The 16,977-nt window shown below is 37.6% G+C and overlaps 1 protein-coding gene across 1 annotated transcript; it reads left to right on the top strand.

Annotated features, from left to right (window-relative positions):
* The first annotated feature begins 2,620 nt into the window (after positions 1-2,620).
* Positions 2,621-15,458, top strand: fap (fibroblast activation protein, alpha). Its single transcript, XM_061226511.1, has 26 exons — positions 2,621-2,956; positions 3,315-3,402; positions 4,992-5,084; positions 5,193-5,284; positions 5,382-5,456; positions 5,555-5,607; positions 5,730-5,802; positions 6,298-6,418; positions 6,712-6,866; positions 7,090-7,187; positions 8,462-8,591; positions 8,789-8,827; positions 9,024-9,122; positions 9,233-9,303; positions 9,638-9,688; positions 10,056-10,186; positions 10,382-10,432; positions 10,844-10,942; positions 11,039-11,108; positions 12,091-12,285; positions 12,953-13,007; positions 13,499-13,598; positions 13,798-13,856; positions 14,097-14,169; positions 14,364-14,437; positions 14,923-15,458. Exons 1-26 carry the CDS (start codon positions 2,951-2,953, stop codon positions 15,022-15,024), a joined length of 2,253 nt encoding a protein of 750 aa, XP_061082495.1. The 5' UTR covers positions 2,621-2,950; the 3' UTR covers positions 15,025-15,458.
* The last annotated feature ends 1,519 nt before the right edge of the window (positions 15,459-16,977 follow it).

Raw genomic sequence — 16,977 nt, 5'->3', positions numbered from 1 at the left:
TTTAACCTAGGTTTTTTAAAATTAAGTTACTATTGTAAATAGTAGTGTCTTGCTTCATTTAATACATTGTCTCTGTGACGCTCACATATGGAGCTATAAGGCCTTAAATAGAATACTGCATAAATAGGTGTGGATTGGCCATCTGCATATCGGGGTTAAGTATAATTTATCAGGCCTGATACCCTTCCATTGAAGACTAATCTCACACTCACACACCCAACTCCAGATATCTTGCACATTTAAAAAAAGGAACAGGGCTGGCTTGTTTGTGGCTTGAATGGTCAAAGTGAAACATTTTTAATCAGAAACACAGAAATGAGGGGAAACTTGTAGTGTTGTATCTGCATACATGACCTTGCATACCCCAACAAAGACTAACAAGTATTACAGGTAAAGTATGTTTGTAAAGTCGAGGACTGGCGGAGAGCCTGGAGCGACTAAGGGTAATCCCTTATAAGCGGTCACGTGAACTTGTTCGCCACAAAACCCCAGGAGGTAAAGAAAACAGAAAATAGCTCCGACCAAAATAAAAGGAACAGCCCAAAAACGGCTACTGGAAAATAAAGCAACCCTTAAAAACCCAGGGCGAACAACCCAACCAAAATGATTGCTAAAAGTGAGCACTGCAAACCCCAGACCGGGGACCAAAATAAAAGTACAACCTAGCATAAAACACTAGGCAAGAAAACAAAGAACCTTCAGACGCAGCGCAGGAAAAACACAAACCGAAATACAAATACCGGGGACAACGTCCCTCACCCGCAAGCTCACACAAGCTATAAATGAAATTAAAAAAACAAAGAACCTTTCGGAAGGCATCAGCCATGAACACAGCACCAACAAGCTGAGCATCTTCCTTACCTTTTCTTTAAAATGTGAATGAAACCTGAACCAGCACGATACCTGACTCATTAAGACACCGAGTCTACGGCGTGCATACCAGCTTGGTGCAAGCGCGAACAGTTGACACCAAAGCGCCGAACGATTGCCAGCGAGCCCTTTAAATACCCACAGGAGGTAGGCTCCCCTGGCACTAATGAGGGCCAGGTGAAAATAATAATAATAATAATAATAATAATAATAATAATAATAATAATGGCCACAACCGGTACTACCTCCCAACCCTGACAATGTTTGCCAAAGGCTGTCCACTGCTCCTAAGTAACTAGGATGATTCACCGTGACAAACAGGATGAGGATGAGGGTGAGTCAATACAGGACAAATTACCCCACAATAAAGTATATGATCTTCTATAAACTATGTTGTTCTGGACATTTTGCAGCATTTAGGGTTTATTATTTATCTTCAGCAAAAATACTTTACTTTGCAATATATTGATGAAGTCAAGAATAGGACAGGAGTCCTTTTAGTCCAAATTTCACTATGTACCTAAGGTTGTAGCTAACCCCACTGTTAGATCTACCTGTGTGGATTTCAAAATAACCACTAGCCTTACCTGCCAACTATCTCCAGAACTATACACCGCTAAGCTGTAGGACTAACTAAAGAGGTACAGTCTACAAGAAACTCTATAGTCCAGTCAGGTCCCTCAAAAGAGGGATTTGCTGTGCAGTATTGGTAAGTTTTGAGCCTCGATTTAAAGGTAGAGATAGTCTGCTCCCAGAATCTCAGTGGGTAAGTCAACTACGCAATATACCTGAAGGCAAAAACATTGTGTACAGTATATAGTTAAAATAAATTGGAGAATTGAAGAGTAGTGTACTGGGTTTTCCTGCTTTTTACTGTACATATGATGAATAATACAGGCATCTGTGGATATGGGATACGGTTCTACAAACAAAATGTTTTGTAATTAAAGATGCTGTCAGTTAGTGTTATTCACCTTCTTGTTGTTGGATGAAATACAGCAGATAATCATCTCTAAGCACAAGGGGCACTGGGTTTGAACAAAATGATGTGTAGATGAATTATGGTGTTGGGATGGCTACTGTCAATTCTCAGCATACCAAGGAGGTATCTTTTTCCATTCCCATGCCACACTGGCATCCCAGAGCACCTGTCACAACACATGTTCTGTTTGGAAAGGACGTATGGTGACAGATGACATTTTTTTATATATTTATATGGTTTCTATAAAGGAGGATACATAAACTCCATTAATTCCAAAATATTCATTTAAAACACAACTAAATATTAAAAGCAGATTTGCATTGTATATGTTGCACAATGAAAGTGTAGCCAGTACTTTTATATATATTTTTTGTACTCTTTCCCCGTAATAGTTCTGTAACATTCGCGTGAATGGAAATTTGTAGTGTAACTTCACTTCGCATGATCACCGTCAGGGGGTTTTCCAGATTCTCCGTTTCTTTTCTGTCAACCGATTCTTGTACACAGTACAACGAAACCGCGTGCACGTTTATACGGCAAAAAGGAAAAAAAAAAAACTTAACATCCATTGTTTGGCACATTCATGTTAACAAATAAGGGAGTGTGAAATCCTTTTGCAAATTACTGTGAGCATTTATGATTCTGTATCATATTTGTGATTTGCACGTGATCCTTCGTTTTTGTGTCGTTTCAATACTAATGTTAAAAGCGCTGATGTGAATGAAAAGCCACATAGTAGGCTACATAGGAATGAATCGCAACTGGGAAGTAGACCACGGAAAGTAGAAGACAGCGGATTTTAGAATTCATCTGTGCCGCTAGTCAAACCGAGGCTTCAAACTTTCTACCAGTGCGCACTGAAGTCCAGTGGTCCCGCAGAGACAACAGTACTTTAATCCGACGGAATTAGAGGGTGCCCTTTTGCAAAGTTGAGATAATATTTAACGAAGATTGCAGAAGTCCATAGTTCCTTACTTCTGGTGTTTTTTCTATTCTTCTTTTTAACCACACAGTGAAGAAGGCTTCAGCCCTTTTGGATTCTTCAGACACAGAACTGGTCTTCTCATCTTTGAGTAATTAATCAGCGCTGATGAAAATATGCTGGTCAGTAACATATTATGTATGCTTTCGCTTTTTTATATAACTATATAATTATATAACTGTTTTTAAATGTCATAAGAATTGTATTTCTGCGACAATTATTGTTTGTATTGTTTGCAAATACTTACAGTATGTAGCAATAGTCAGTTGTATATGCAACACAAGATTATGTTAAAGATGTTGAACAAGTTAGCTGAAGTATGACGCTCACAAACATGTTAAACTAGCCTGTTACTTGTCTGCGAAGACGAACATGCAAATATGTTTACTGTTCAGCATTACCACGTATATTATGCACTTACATAATTATAGACTAATCCCACAATCCTAACGGTGATGTTTTTTGTCCTCACCTTTTAAGAGGCACTGTGCCCGAGTGCTTCTGGGTGTGGTAGCAGCCGTTGTCGTCATCACGCTAATAGCAGTCCCAACGGCGATATATTTAAACGGTGAGTTGACCCATTTACCTTCATAAATGACGTCTAATTGCTGAATATGTTCGTTGTCATTTGGGTATTATTTTTAAAAACGTATTTGTCTGGTAGCTTATTTGTAAAATTACTTTTAGGTTACAGACGGCATGCTTGGCTTTAAAGTTTTAAGTAAGACTGAGCAAAATATATAATAAAATATATAATGGTTTGTTGTCCAAGCATTGATTGTGTAGCTGTAGTCAATCTATAAAGATAATGTTTGTGTAGGCTATTGCATCTAATGTTTTCCAATGGCTACTTGTAGGCCTAAACCAGAATATTTCTGAACCAAACTATTTAAAATCAGAATATTATTTTTTATAAAACCGGGCAACTATTACAGAAATTTGCCTACCATTAGGAAGCACTTATGAAAATGTCTGCCATAATATTCCAAACATGGTATATACACTTAGTGAGCACTTTCATAGGTATTAGACTTAGTTTTTAGAATTATTAGTCTTCTGCTGCTGTAGCCTGTCCACTTACAGTTTCCACACCCTGTGTTGTAATGTGTGGTTACTTGCATTACTCACCTTCCTGTTAGCTTTGACCGGTCTTGCCATTTTCCTCTGACCTCTCTCTTGCAAACCCTAGAGACTGTTGTGTGTGAAAATCCCTGGAGATAAGCAGTTTCTGAAATACTCAAACCACTCTGTCTGGCACCAACAATCATTCCATGGTCAAAGTCTTCACATTTCCTCCAAATTCTGAAATTTTGTCTGAAAAGTAGCTGGACCTCTTGACCCTGTCTGCATGCTTTTATGTATTTAGTTGCTGCCATTTATTGCATTTATTTGCATTAACAAGCTGGTGTACAGGTCTCCCAAATAAAGTGCTTACTGAGTGTTTTTATGTATTAATGTAGATTATGAAGGTTTGGGTGTCTAGCAAATTGATATCAGAAAACTGTTGGCAAGCTACTGTAGCCAACCCGTTGTATGCCCTCCTTCGTAAATGTATATCTATGTATATCTTATTTTCAGTATGCTTGCTATGAACTGTCAGTCATACTGTATCTGAATTGTCATATATTCTGAATAGCTAAAACCACATCAATTTTGTCATAGTGTATTTTCCTGGTAAAGATGTCTCTAGTCTCCAGTCTGAATCATCTAAATGGTAAATGGCAGGCATTCATATAGCGCCTTTATCCAAAGCGCTGAACAATTGATGCTTCTCATTCACCCATTCATACACACACTCACACACCGACGGCGATTGGCTGCCATGCAAGGCACCGACCTGCTCGTCAGAAGCATTTGGGGATTAGGTGTCTTGCTCAGGGACACTTCGACACCGGCAACCCTCCGACTGCCAGACAACTGCTCTTACTGCCTGAGCCATCAAGCTATTTATCATGTATAGCGGTATAACACCTGACCGTAATATAGTGGGAATCAATAGAGGAGGGGTTTATTTGATTTAGTTAGTTTTAATTAAGATGTATGAAATATCCTGCATTGTAATCCACCCAAGTCCATCTAAGCCCACCTCTGCTACAATGCAATATTTTCAAAAAGGATGTAGAGTTCATGTTTTCTGTATTTTCCTCTCTTACAAAGACACAGGAAGTGTTCCCCGGCAGACTTTCAAACTTGAGGACTACTTCAATGATACCATTAGATATTGGACATATAATCTGCTGTGGATATCAGGTAATGTGAATGGTGTGGTGGCCTGGTCATACATTTTTACATTTGCTCATTTTAGTAGAAGTATTGACTTAGTTCACCTCTACTAACCTCTAGTTTATCTTCTTGCAGACACCGAATACCTTCATAAAACAGAAGGCTCTGTGTTTCTCCACAATGCTAAAACGGGAAACTCTTCATTATTTTTGAACAAAACTACATTTGCAAGTCATTCTTAATTCTGATACAGTATTTTTACAATTTAATATCAGAACATGAATGCAAGTGTCCTTTATCTGAAACAATATTTGTATGCTGTAGGCTCAAGTGGATGCCAATGACTACTTGTTGTCTGCTGATCGGAAATATGTGTGCTTCGAGAGCAATTACACGAAGGTAATCCATCTTCAGGTCATTCTTTCAGTCACGTAACTGTACAATAAGAAAGTCTTTCTAGTGCACCGTTTTTCATGTGTCACCTCATGTCTCCACAGCAATGGCGACATTCATTCACTGCTTCTTATTCCATCTATGATGTTGAAAACATGTGAGTGGCTACATTTCTTTACTACTAAAACAATTCCTGCTGATGGGTCATAGGCATAACATTGTGGTGCCATTAATACCAATGATCTGCCCTCGAACCAAGCTTGTTTCCCCCCATTTTAGGAGCTTTGTCACACCATCAGACATTCCTCCCAAAGTGCAGTACTTAACATGGGCCCCAACAGGAAATAAACTGGTAAGCTACGGTGTCCCCATGACTTACCGACTCCTATGCTGAAGAAATGGGACAGTGGCTGTACTGTGCATTGACATTATACATTGTCCATTGTATTGATAATTAGCATGCACTCTCCTTCAAAGGTAAATAACTAGCAATAAACGTCATATTTGTTTGAGGAGCTGTTGCAGTTGAATGTACAACTTGCAGTATGTAAGAGTCAATAGCAGTGAGCTGAATATTGTCAAAATACAGCTCATTAAATATAGCTTGTTTTTCATTTTATTGTTTAGTAGTTACTCTTACCTAGAGCAGCTTACACAGGTTTTTTTCAGGGAATTTTTTGAAGTAATTCAATAAGTACCTTCCTCTAGGAACAACTACAGCTGTACCCCACGTTGGAATTGAACCTGCAACTTTCAATTAAATTACAAGGACAGTTTTCTGTCCACTGTGCAGTACTGCTGCCCTTTTTTGGGATTTCCATGCGTTGTCATATTTATCCTCTTACAGGCCTTTGTTTGGAAGTACAATGTCTACCTGAAACCAAATGCCACTGCAACTGCTATCCAAGTAACAACCAACGGAGAGGAGAATAAAATTCTCAATGGTGTGCCTGACTGGTCGTATGAGGGTGAGTGGGGGGGGGATGTGAAGGCTCTGTGAAAGTTGTTGTATGTTCAATTACCTGACGATTTGAATATATTTAACTGCACATGCCTCTCTGAAATCTTTTATTTTTATTTTCATACAGCATACCGTTAACTTCCTGACATGTCAGTTCTGAGAAATTAAAAAATGTCTATTATTACAGTGGAAATAATTTGTCGAAGCATGTTTTTATAATATCCTTTATGAACTTGTGAACCTATCAGTAGATGGGCTTATTGGCTTTTGTGCATTTTATTCATTTCATTTTATTTTCAGAGGAAATATTTGCCTCAAATTATGCTCTGTGGTGGTCACAAAGTGGAATGTACCTGGCCTACGTTGAATTCAACGACACATTGGTCCAAACTATAGACTATTCCTGGTATGGAGAGGGATTGTATCCCGAAACAGTTGCCATTCCATATCCTAAGGTAGGACATCTCAGAAAAAGATATCCACTATAAAAATAAGGTCCATGTGTTAAAATGGAAAAAAACAAAAAACAATTGTGCATTTTAAATATATGTTTTGATATATATTTATTTCTGAGATAAGAGACATTATTCAGTCTGTCGATATTGTGAAAAAGCACAGAATTACACTTTTTTGTTATACTTGAACGTGTAAAGTATTGAATGCTATTCTTTCACACAGGCTGGGTCAAAAAATCCTGTGGCAAAGTTGTTTGTTGTTGATACCACAAACACATCAAGAATTACAGAGGTTATAGTGCCAGCTTCAGTTGGAGCAAGGTAAAGAAGTATTTACCAAACAAATACACAGGGCAACAGGGCATTTACAACTGTTTGCTTTAATTATCTTTGAGATATGTCTAGAAGTTGATTGGAGTGCACCTGTGGCAAATTGAATTGATTGGACATAGTTTAGAAAGGCACACAACTGTGTATATCATGTCCCACAATTCACACTGCATGTCAAGACATAAACCAAGACATGAAGTCCAAGGAACTCTCTGTAGACCCCTCTGATAAAATTGTGGTGCGGCATAGATCAGGGCAAGAGTATAAAACCAATTCTAAAGCATTGAATGTTCCCAGGGGCACACATAAAAGCATGCAGACATGCAGACATGGTCAAGAGGTTTCAGACCAAAATGTCAGAATGGGGAAGCAATGTGATCTAAGTGACCACGGAGTGATTGTTGGTGCTGGGATTAGTCAACAATAGTTTGCAGAGAATGGTGCGTAAAACAAAAAAAACCTCCAGTCAGCAGCAGTTCTGTGGGCAAAAATGTGTTTTTAATGAGAGAGGTCAGAGGAGAAGGGTCAGGCTGGTCAAAGCTGAAAGGAAGGTGATAGTAACTCAAATAACCACACAGGACAACAGTGGTATGTAGAAGAGCATCTCTGAACACACAGCACATCATAACATAAGTGGAGAGGCTACAGCAGCAGAAATACCTAATAAAGTGTTCACTGAGTGTATACATATCTCAAATTCAGGCAAATTCATAAATGTGGATAGGACAATGCTGCACAAGTTTACGATGCAATAATGCTATTTCAAAGTAAACCGGTAATAATTTTACCTATTGGTCTTAGTTTTTGAGATAATTAATTGTTTGATTGTTAATCAGGCAAAGTAAATGGAAACAGGTTGAGGTTAATCATACGTTGTATGGCTTTCCTGAAGTTCCTGATTCTGGAGCTCACAGTTCTCCACTGCTTTATATATACACTCTCAGAAATAGTGACAGTGGAGGTAAAAAAAGTTTTGTTCAAGTATCAAATTTTCCAAATGTACCCTGAAAGTACAGTAATATTCTCTTTGAGTACAAATGAGTAGCCTACATTTTCCAAGCAAAATAAGGTCCACAGTAATTATATTGCAAATGGGTACAATTGTATGTACCTATAGTGTCGGGTACCACCCCAGCGACAAACATTTGTTCCATTTTAGGCACTTTTCTTACCTTCATTTCTGAGAGTGTAAAATATTCCTGAAACAGCGCGCCATTGCTAGTGAATGGGTTCGATATGAAAATTGTTGTTTTTATTTCTTGCAGTGACCACTATTTGACCTCCGTCACCTGGGTTACTGACGAGCGCATTGCAGTTCAGTGGCAGACCCGGAGACAGGACACCGTTCTTTTACAGATATATGACTTTGACGGAAATCACTGGAATGAGAGCACGGTACGTGTGACGCATCCCTGCTCTGCAGTTAGCTTGGAATCACTGAGGCGTTAATAATCATTTAAAAGCTGTGATGCTCAACGTAACTGGAAAAAGAAACAGTGACATACGGTGCTCATTCAAAACCGTCACATCGCTGTCACTGAAGTGCATCTCTTCATAAAAATCACTAAATTATGCAATTTCTTTATTCACAGAGTCACGAAGAGACAAGCAAGACAGGTTGGGTTGGCCATGTATGTCATTTACTGTAAATTAGACATTGAACGGATACCAGAAATACTAATATCTGGCTTGTCATTTAGTGCATTGTCTCTTCAGTTTCAGTGCAATGATGTATTATGTAGTATTAGACACATGTAATGAATGACTTCTTGGCCTTTGATAGTGAGTAAGGTGAAATGTTGTATCAATCACATTTTTGTTTTTCAGTACTCGCCTCTTCGTCCTTTCTTTGCTGCGGACAATATCAGTTTTTACAAAGTGATGAGTGACTCAGACGGTTATAAACACATCCATTACGTGTCTTCTGTAAGTGCTTTGCATGGACGCATACAGTATGTACATAGATTCAGCTTTTAATAGGCGATTCTGTACAGATGAGAATGGCAAGTGAAACCACATGTGTTAATCATTTGTAGGGTATTGCAATACCCGTGACTTTTGGTGAATGGGAGGTCATCTACATTTCAAAATTGACCAAAGATGCCATGTAAGTAAACACGTTTGTGGACAGAGAGATTTACATGGAAAAAAATACTCATGGTGAAAAAATCTCCAGACCATGCCACAACCAAATTAAATTATTTTAGGATCAAATGTTCCCTTGTATTCTGCAACAGTGTTCCTCAATATGCTTAGGACATTTTTTGAAATACCCTGTAAGAGTATAGTATTGTTAGTAGTATTACTATTAGTTGTAGTTTTATTAGTATTACTAGTTGTAGTAGTATTAGAAGTAGTGGTGTTGGTATTAGTGAATAGTGCACAGAGCAGGTAGAGAGGCGAGGTTCTACACCATGAATTAAGGGTTTTTCTTTTTACAGATATTATGTAAGCAATGAATACAAAGGGCCCGGGAAGAGAAACCTTTACAAGTAAGCCTGTTATTTACTCAAAAACATAAAAAATAGCAGAGTTTTAACTGTGTTTTGTGTGATGTCATCATAGCTTATGCGTATCCCATATCATAAGGTAGAATCATAGAATACCCATGAGCGATGACATTATATATGAGAAGATATTCACCATGCGATTGCTGTCTTCCCTGTCGCACTAGGAAGCATACAATGGGGCAAGTTGGTACACAGCTGGTAAATGAGTGCAAAATAGTTGGTGAATATTGGAATACTGGTAGTGGACTGTGTCACTGTGTGAAGCTTCCAGAAGAAACAAAGGTTAACAGGATGTCTGTATTGAAGGGGGAGTATTCCCGAGGTGTGAGCGCGTTTGTCTGTGTGTCAGGGTCGTGATCGCTGAAGGAGGCAACCATTCCACTCCAGTGTGCCTCACCTGTGGCCTGCATGGAGACAGGTGCCAGTACAACTCAGCCTACCTCAGCGCTGATGCCAGCTACTACCGCATGGACTGCTACGGTCAGTTACCCAATACCCAAACGCCATGCACAATAATTCTCTTAAGACGAAACCCGTTTTCACCATGGCTTTGACCCTCCGGTCAGCCAGCAGAACCACTGATCTGTCACTGGTACGGTTCTTACGGTTCTTGCGGTTCTTGTGGTTCACCGGTGCAGTGGATCTGACATCACTTTATTTTGTCTCTCCCATCAGGACCAGGGTTACCTCTGTACACGCTCAGAGACAATAGAAACTCTGGCTCAGGTATGCCCTGCCCTTTATTGCCTATGAATATATATATATTGATTTATATGTTATGCATTACTAAATTACAGTTATTTAGTGGATGATTTTATCCAATGTGACTTACAGTTGATTAGGCTAAGCAGGGGCCAATCCCGCTTGGAGCAATGTGGGGTTAAGGGCCTTGCTCAAGGGCCTTGCTCAATAGCTGCATTGATCGTACATGGCTAAATATAGAATATACTGTATTTGAATCTTATTATTATTATTATTTTCAGAATTTAGAGTGAATTAGATTTCGATATTACTATACAGTACACTATACAGTGTTAAAAAAAGACTAGATCATCCAGTAGTGAAATGAAAATCCTCAGGACTTGTATTATGTTCTGTAAAAATGTAATAATTGCTCTAATTGTATATTTGTTTCAGAGATTAGTGTTCTTCAGGACAACAAAGATTTGGAGCTCATTCTAAAGGACTTTAACATGCCAACCATCCGTCGGGGCACGTTCAAAGTCGGAGGGTTTGGTAAGACTTGGCGACTGTAAACTCAATTAAATCACGTTTCTGTGCCTTCAGACCGTGCCACTGTTTACTAGCTCATGTTAACCTGCTCTCTTCCAGACCTTTGGTACCAGATGATATTACCACCTCAATTTGATGAATCAAAAAAATACCCACTTCTGATTGATGTGTGAGTTTTCATTTGTGTACACCTACATTGCACATTGCATATTTTCTGTAATTATATATAATTATAATATAAATATAATATATATATAATATATAAATACAATCAGTAAATCATATTATTTTGACATTTTGTTCAATGTAATATTAACAAGTTTCATGTCACAGCTACTCTCAGAGCTGAATTATGAATTATGTTTGTATGATTTCTGTACCAGACAGCTAGATCTCAGCCTATTTCAGCATGTTCCTCCTCCTTTCAAATAATTCTGTTGCTCTTAAGAGGAGCCCTCATCCCTACAGTACATAAGAAAGATAGGAAAATGGTACTCAAATGTTTGCCATTGCTGGTTTAGTTTAGTACTGTATATTATCACAAGTTTAGTTGTTTAAAACCATTGCTTATGTTAGGGAAAAACCCTTTTCACATCTCGGTGAGCATCGTCTGATGAAACAGATCCACAGCAAAACGACAATTTACGAGTTTAACTTTCGCATTTATGTGCAAATAGATACAAAAAGTGAGAGAGCTTACCGGCTCTGATTTGACAGTAAGATTTATACACAATCTCAGGACGGGGACAAAAACAAGGAGGGATTATTATTATTTAGTCTCCAGATAAACTCCAACCTTGCCAAGACATTACTCTCACAGGCTGTCTGTCTGCTTGATAGAGAGACAGATGAAGAGTTTAAATCCATATGTATTATAGAGCATATTTCCTAAGCACTTAATTCAGAAAGTGGTCTTGTAAATTTGGAAAATTTGTAATAAAGATTGTATTAGAAGGTTATTTTTAATCACGTGATTGTCTCTCTGTTAACACACACATTGTCAATTAAGAAAATTACCCTTACAGTACTGTACACTGGGAGCAAAAACTTAAACTGCAGGGAGGGAAACTGAAACAATTTTTCAACTTGTATATTTTTTGCCTGTAATAAAAAATTGTATAATGTACCAATGAAATGTAATTTCTTCACAGGTATGGAGGCCCATGCAGTCAAAAAGTAGATTTTCGATTTAGGCTGTCCTGGTCCACGTACCTGGCCAGCACAGAACAGATTATTGTCGCCAGCTTTGATGGAAGGGGAACTGGTTACCAAGGTGATAAGATAATGCACGCAATCTACCAGCGTCTGGGAACATATGACGTGGAAGATCAGATATCGGCTGTAAGGTCAGTATTATCGCTGTGGATTCAGCATCCTGTCGTAGAGCCCCCCTGAAGTCACTGCACTGTTAGTCAAGGCCAATGAGCCAATCAAGCTGACAGAGTCTGTACAAGGAAAGTAAGTGTAAGGAAGTCAGGAAGATCCATCCATAGCAAAGATGTGCTGGTAAAACTCATCATAAATCAGTGTGGATGATTATCATAGTATCATCACAACACATTATATAACTGCGTCACACATCATCCTGAAGTCCAAAAGAATACGCTCCAAACTACAAAACACTGAAAATAAACTTGTGACAAAGTTTGACAAAGTTGAACTCCTGTCCGACAACATTAAGTCTATTTGAAGTCCATTGATGGATTTAATTACTCTGTCATACAGTAGCTATGTCTTGCCCATGTATCAGACAAGATGTTCAAAGATCGTGATGACAAACAGGAGAGAAACTGGACCTGAAACTGGACAGGAGAGAAGTGACCCGGAGTCAGGCAGGGGGCAGATGCCTTGAGCCAGCAGAGAGGTTGTGTAGGTGTGCAGAGTCTGGAGATCCTTTAAAGTTATAACCACTCTCTCTTTAGCTGTCTGCTTGGCTAGCACCAAGATTTTTGTTGTAATGTTGCTGTACACCTAACAAAACCTATGCGTATGTCCTGTATATCTTCTCCTTAGAAAATTCATTGATATGGGCTTTGTGGACAAAGAAAGAATTTCTATATGGGGTTGGGTAAGAATTTATATTTTTATTTTGATCCCTTATGAAAAAATCACATGTGAAAATCACCCCAATTATGCCATTTATTTTGAGACACGTTTTGTTTTCACAAAAATTTCAGTTTAAAAAAGTCCTGGAATTCCCATGTGAAGATTCACATGATTTTGTCACATACATATGTTGTAATAGAATGGTAACTTTTAGTTCATATGTAAAAGCCAATTCAATGTGAACATATGTGAATTTGCTTGACTTCATTCTGACTGTATGACCTATTATTATTATTATTACTGACGTGATAAAAGCTAATCGTATATAAAAATGTGCAGTTCATGGAACATTTTTTCAGAAGTTAATATTTTAATGCACATTAAAATTTTAACATTGGAACAAGTGATCTTTCTGCACCATCTGTTGGATTACTAGAAAATATTTAGTATTATAAGGAATAACATAAGGGACAGAAAATATAAATGTTGATGCTGTGATGACCTTCTTTATAGTCATATGGTGGATATGTCACTTCCATGGCTTTGGGTGCTGGAACTGGACTTTTCAAGTGTGGAATAGCAGTTGCCCCAGTCTCTAAGTGGGAATATTATGGTATGTAAAATGCATCAAAATACTATAATACATGCATATTATTATAACACAAATATGTAACAGCTGCTGTATGTCATCGTTTACATTGAAGCCACAGGTTAAATCCCAAAGAATGTTAAACTGTCAGTGATTCGAACGCTTAAGTGTGGGGCAAAAAAGCAGATACTATACAAATTGTCTGTTTTGTTGAAACCTTTAGACTCATTCTACACTGAACGTTATATGAGACAACCTACAGAAAATCCTGATTTCTACAAAGTAAGTCCTTCATAATTGTAACTGAGAGCCTAAGATTATTTGTTTTGTTTGTCATATTTGTAAAATATTTCAAAAATCCTCCAAAACCAAATTGTATACAGTATATATAGAACCATGTTGAACCATGTAGAATGAATTCCCTCTTTTGTATGTCTATGGTTTTCCCTTTGTTGTAATTTCTGAAATTTGCAAGCAATCAATTGTCCATGTAGGGTCTATATTGTTTTGTTTATTTTATAGAATTCCTCAGTTACAAGTAGAGCCAAAAACTTCAAATCAGTGGACTATCTTCTTGTTCATGGGACTGCTGATGGTAAGTGTTCCTGTTAATGGAAATCAATCCATCAATCAAGGCAAATAAGGTACACATCAGGTACACATGTCCCACAATATAATATTTATCTTGTGGATACAGACTTGTGCATACCTTACATTTTGTGGCCACACATCTACCTACCTTTTGTTCCTTCATTAAGGATGTACTGTATGATACATTTTCAATTTCAGACAATGTCCATTTCCAGCAATCTGCACAGATCTCTAAGGCCCTTGTTGACGCGCAAGTGGACTTTGAAGCGATGGTAAATAGCAAAAGAGGAATATACTGTATATACCATCTTTTGGCTAAATGCATGCAAGTCAACAGTACCTTATATCTTAATTATCTTACCTTACCTTACTTCTTAAGGCAGATAGATTTGAGATTTTATTTATATGGAAAATAATTATGTTTCCCCTGAATGTGTATGTTGAAATTGATTGCAAATTTTACATATCCCAGGTGTAGCTTGAAGTTATTCAATTCAATTCAGTGTGAAAGAGACTGCCATACACTTGACAGATTGGTGTACGTGACTTTGAACCATGCTGCACGATACATTACATTACATGTTATTTAGCTGTTATTCAACTTACGGTTGCTTTGGACTAAGTAGGGCACGGTTAAGGGCCTTGCTCAAGGGCCCAACAGCTGTGCAGATCTTATCGAGATCTTATCGCAGCTACACTGGCAACCTTGCGGGTCATGTACCTTAGCCAATAATGTTTCTGTCTTTGCTCTTCACAGTGGTACACTGACAAGGACCATGGGCTAAGGGGATCCGCTTTCCACCATGTCTTCATTCATATGAGCCACTTCCTCCAGAAATGCCTGACCAAAGCCAAATAGAGCCACATCCAGTCTCTGCTGTGAATCTGCTGTCTATACGATCAATTGATGTCCTTTGTGTCTATATGCGATCCTGCGTGCGTGCTCTGTTTATGACTGTGGTAGACATAGAGAACTTGAGCCATTGAACAGTTAATGGGAGGAAGACTGAAATTGCACTGATGGTATTGGTGACTTAGGATTCCTATAGGATGAAGTCTGGTGGTATTCCGTATGAAAAAGGATGTATTGCCGTCATTATTCTGTGCTTACTTTTGCATTTGAAATAGCTGTAAGGAACTGCGAAAGTGCTGTAGCTAACATTTATTCAAGACCTTTGCATGTTTCTGGAATTGTCTCTTTTCTCTGTCGGTGCTAACATGCGCACATTCCTGATTTTAAAAAAGTTGTTACAATGTGTGTTCAGACGTACAATAAAATGTATTTAAAGCGTTTGTCTCGTTTATGTTTGCACTAATTCATTAAAGTCATTTACATATTCGGTATAAATTATGCATGTGGCCCTTTATCCAATGTGCGCGTTAGATGTTTGTAAAACAATATGAATAGCCACATTTATTACAGGTGTAGATGAAAGACCATAAATCTTACAAATATATTTAAAATTACAAAGCAGAAACATTTAACATAAAGTTTACAAGTAAAACAGTATACTGTCATGTTTCCTTTAGAGCTGAAACATTTAACATAAAGTTTACAGGTAAAACAGTATACTGTCATGTTTCCTTTAGAGCTGAAACATTTAACAAAGTTTACAGGTAAAACAGTATACGGTCATGTTTCCTTTTTTCCTTTCGAGCTGAAACATTTAACATAAAATTTACAGGTAAAACAGTATACTGTCATGTTTCCTTTAGAGCTGAAACATTTAACATAAAGTTTACAGGTAAAACAGTATACTGTCATGTTTCTTTTAGAGCTGAAAGGCAACAGTTTACATTACACCAGGTTCATAGAACTTCAGCATCTATGGCCCTGAGGGCACCTGAATGCTTCTATCTTAATGGTGCAGCTGATTTGTGATGGTTTTTAGTTCACATCCAGGTGTGTGTAATGTGTGAGAATGTGTTATTGTATGAATTTGCATTTTCATGTATTCTCTATAATTGCAGCTATATTTTGTAATTTATGTTGTCCATAGTTGATCAATAATATCTTTTAAAATCCCCATCCCCGCTTTTTATAATGGTTATTGGTCATTTTTAACGGTTATCGGTTTTTATCTGAAGACGATGTAAGTATCTAGCACTGTATATAACACATGATGTAAGTGAAAATGAGGGTCTCACATACTGGATTTTGCCTGTTTTTTATTAATATTGTGATGATGGTGTTCTTTGCGATGTTTTCTGGCATGTTTGTCTGCTGTATTTTGTATTGTTTCTATTGTTCTTTTGTGTGGCAATGTATTATATCTTATATTCTATTGGGTGGCATGAGTTAATGTACTGTATGTATGAACACTTCAGTTAATGACTGTACCATTAGTGTGAATAAATTCAGACTGATGCAAGAACACAGTGTACAGAATTGTTTCTTCAACACTTACCACATTTAACAAAATATCTTCGGCGTACAACTAATTAAAAGCATCTACTAAATTAATGCAATGCATCAAAATATGCAAGGCAAAATATAATTGACTCTTTCTCCAGTGCTTTGTATTGGCATAAAAGTGAGTACATCTTCTACCACCATTTTTGGATTTCCAGGCACTTGTGTGATCCAGACAGGGTAATTGGAGTCAAAATTTTATCTCGAAGGAATTCTCAAATCATTTGTAAAAATAAATAAATATTAGAAATAACTGATTATACATCATGGTAGGTGATCAAGGTAGCCTGAAACTATATGCATTAATATATTGGCTGTCTGTTACAAGAAATACATTTGAATCTCTTCATTATTTTAATATTACAATGTAAAGCATCACTTTGGGTAGTACTTCACTCA

Source organism: Conger conger, chromosome 17 (assembly GCF_963514075.1).
Source record: "Conger conger chromosome 17, fConCon1.1, whole genome shotgun sequence".
Lineage (NCBI taxonomy): Eukaryota > Metazoa > Chordata > Actinopteri > Anguilliformes > Congridae > Conger > Conger conger.
This window is presented reverse-complemented; position numbering and strand designations above follow the sequence as displayed.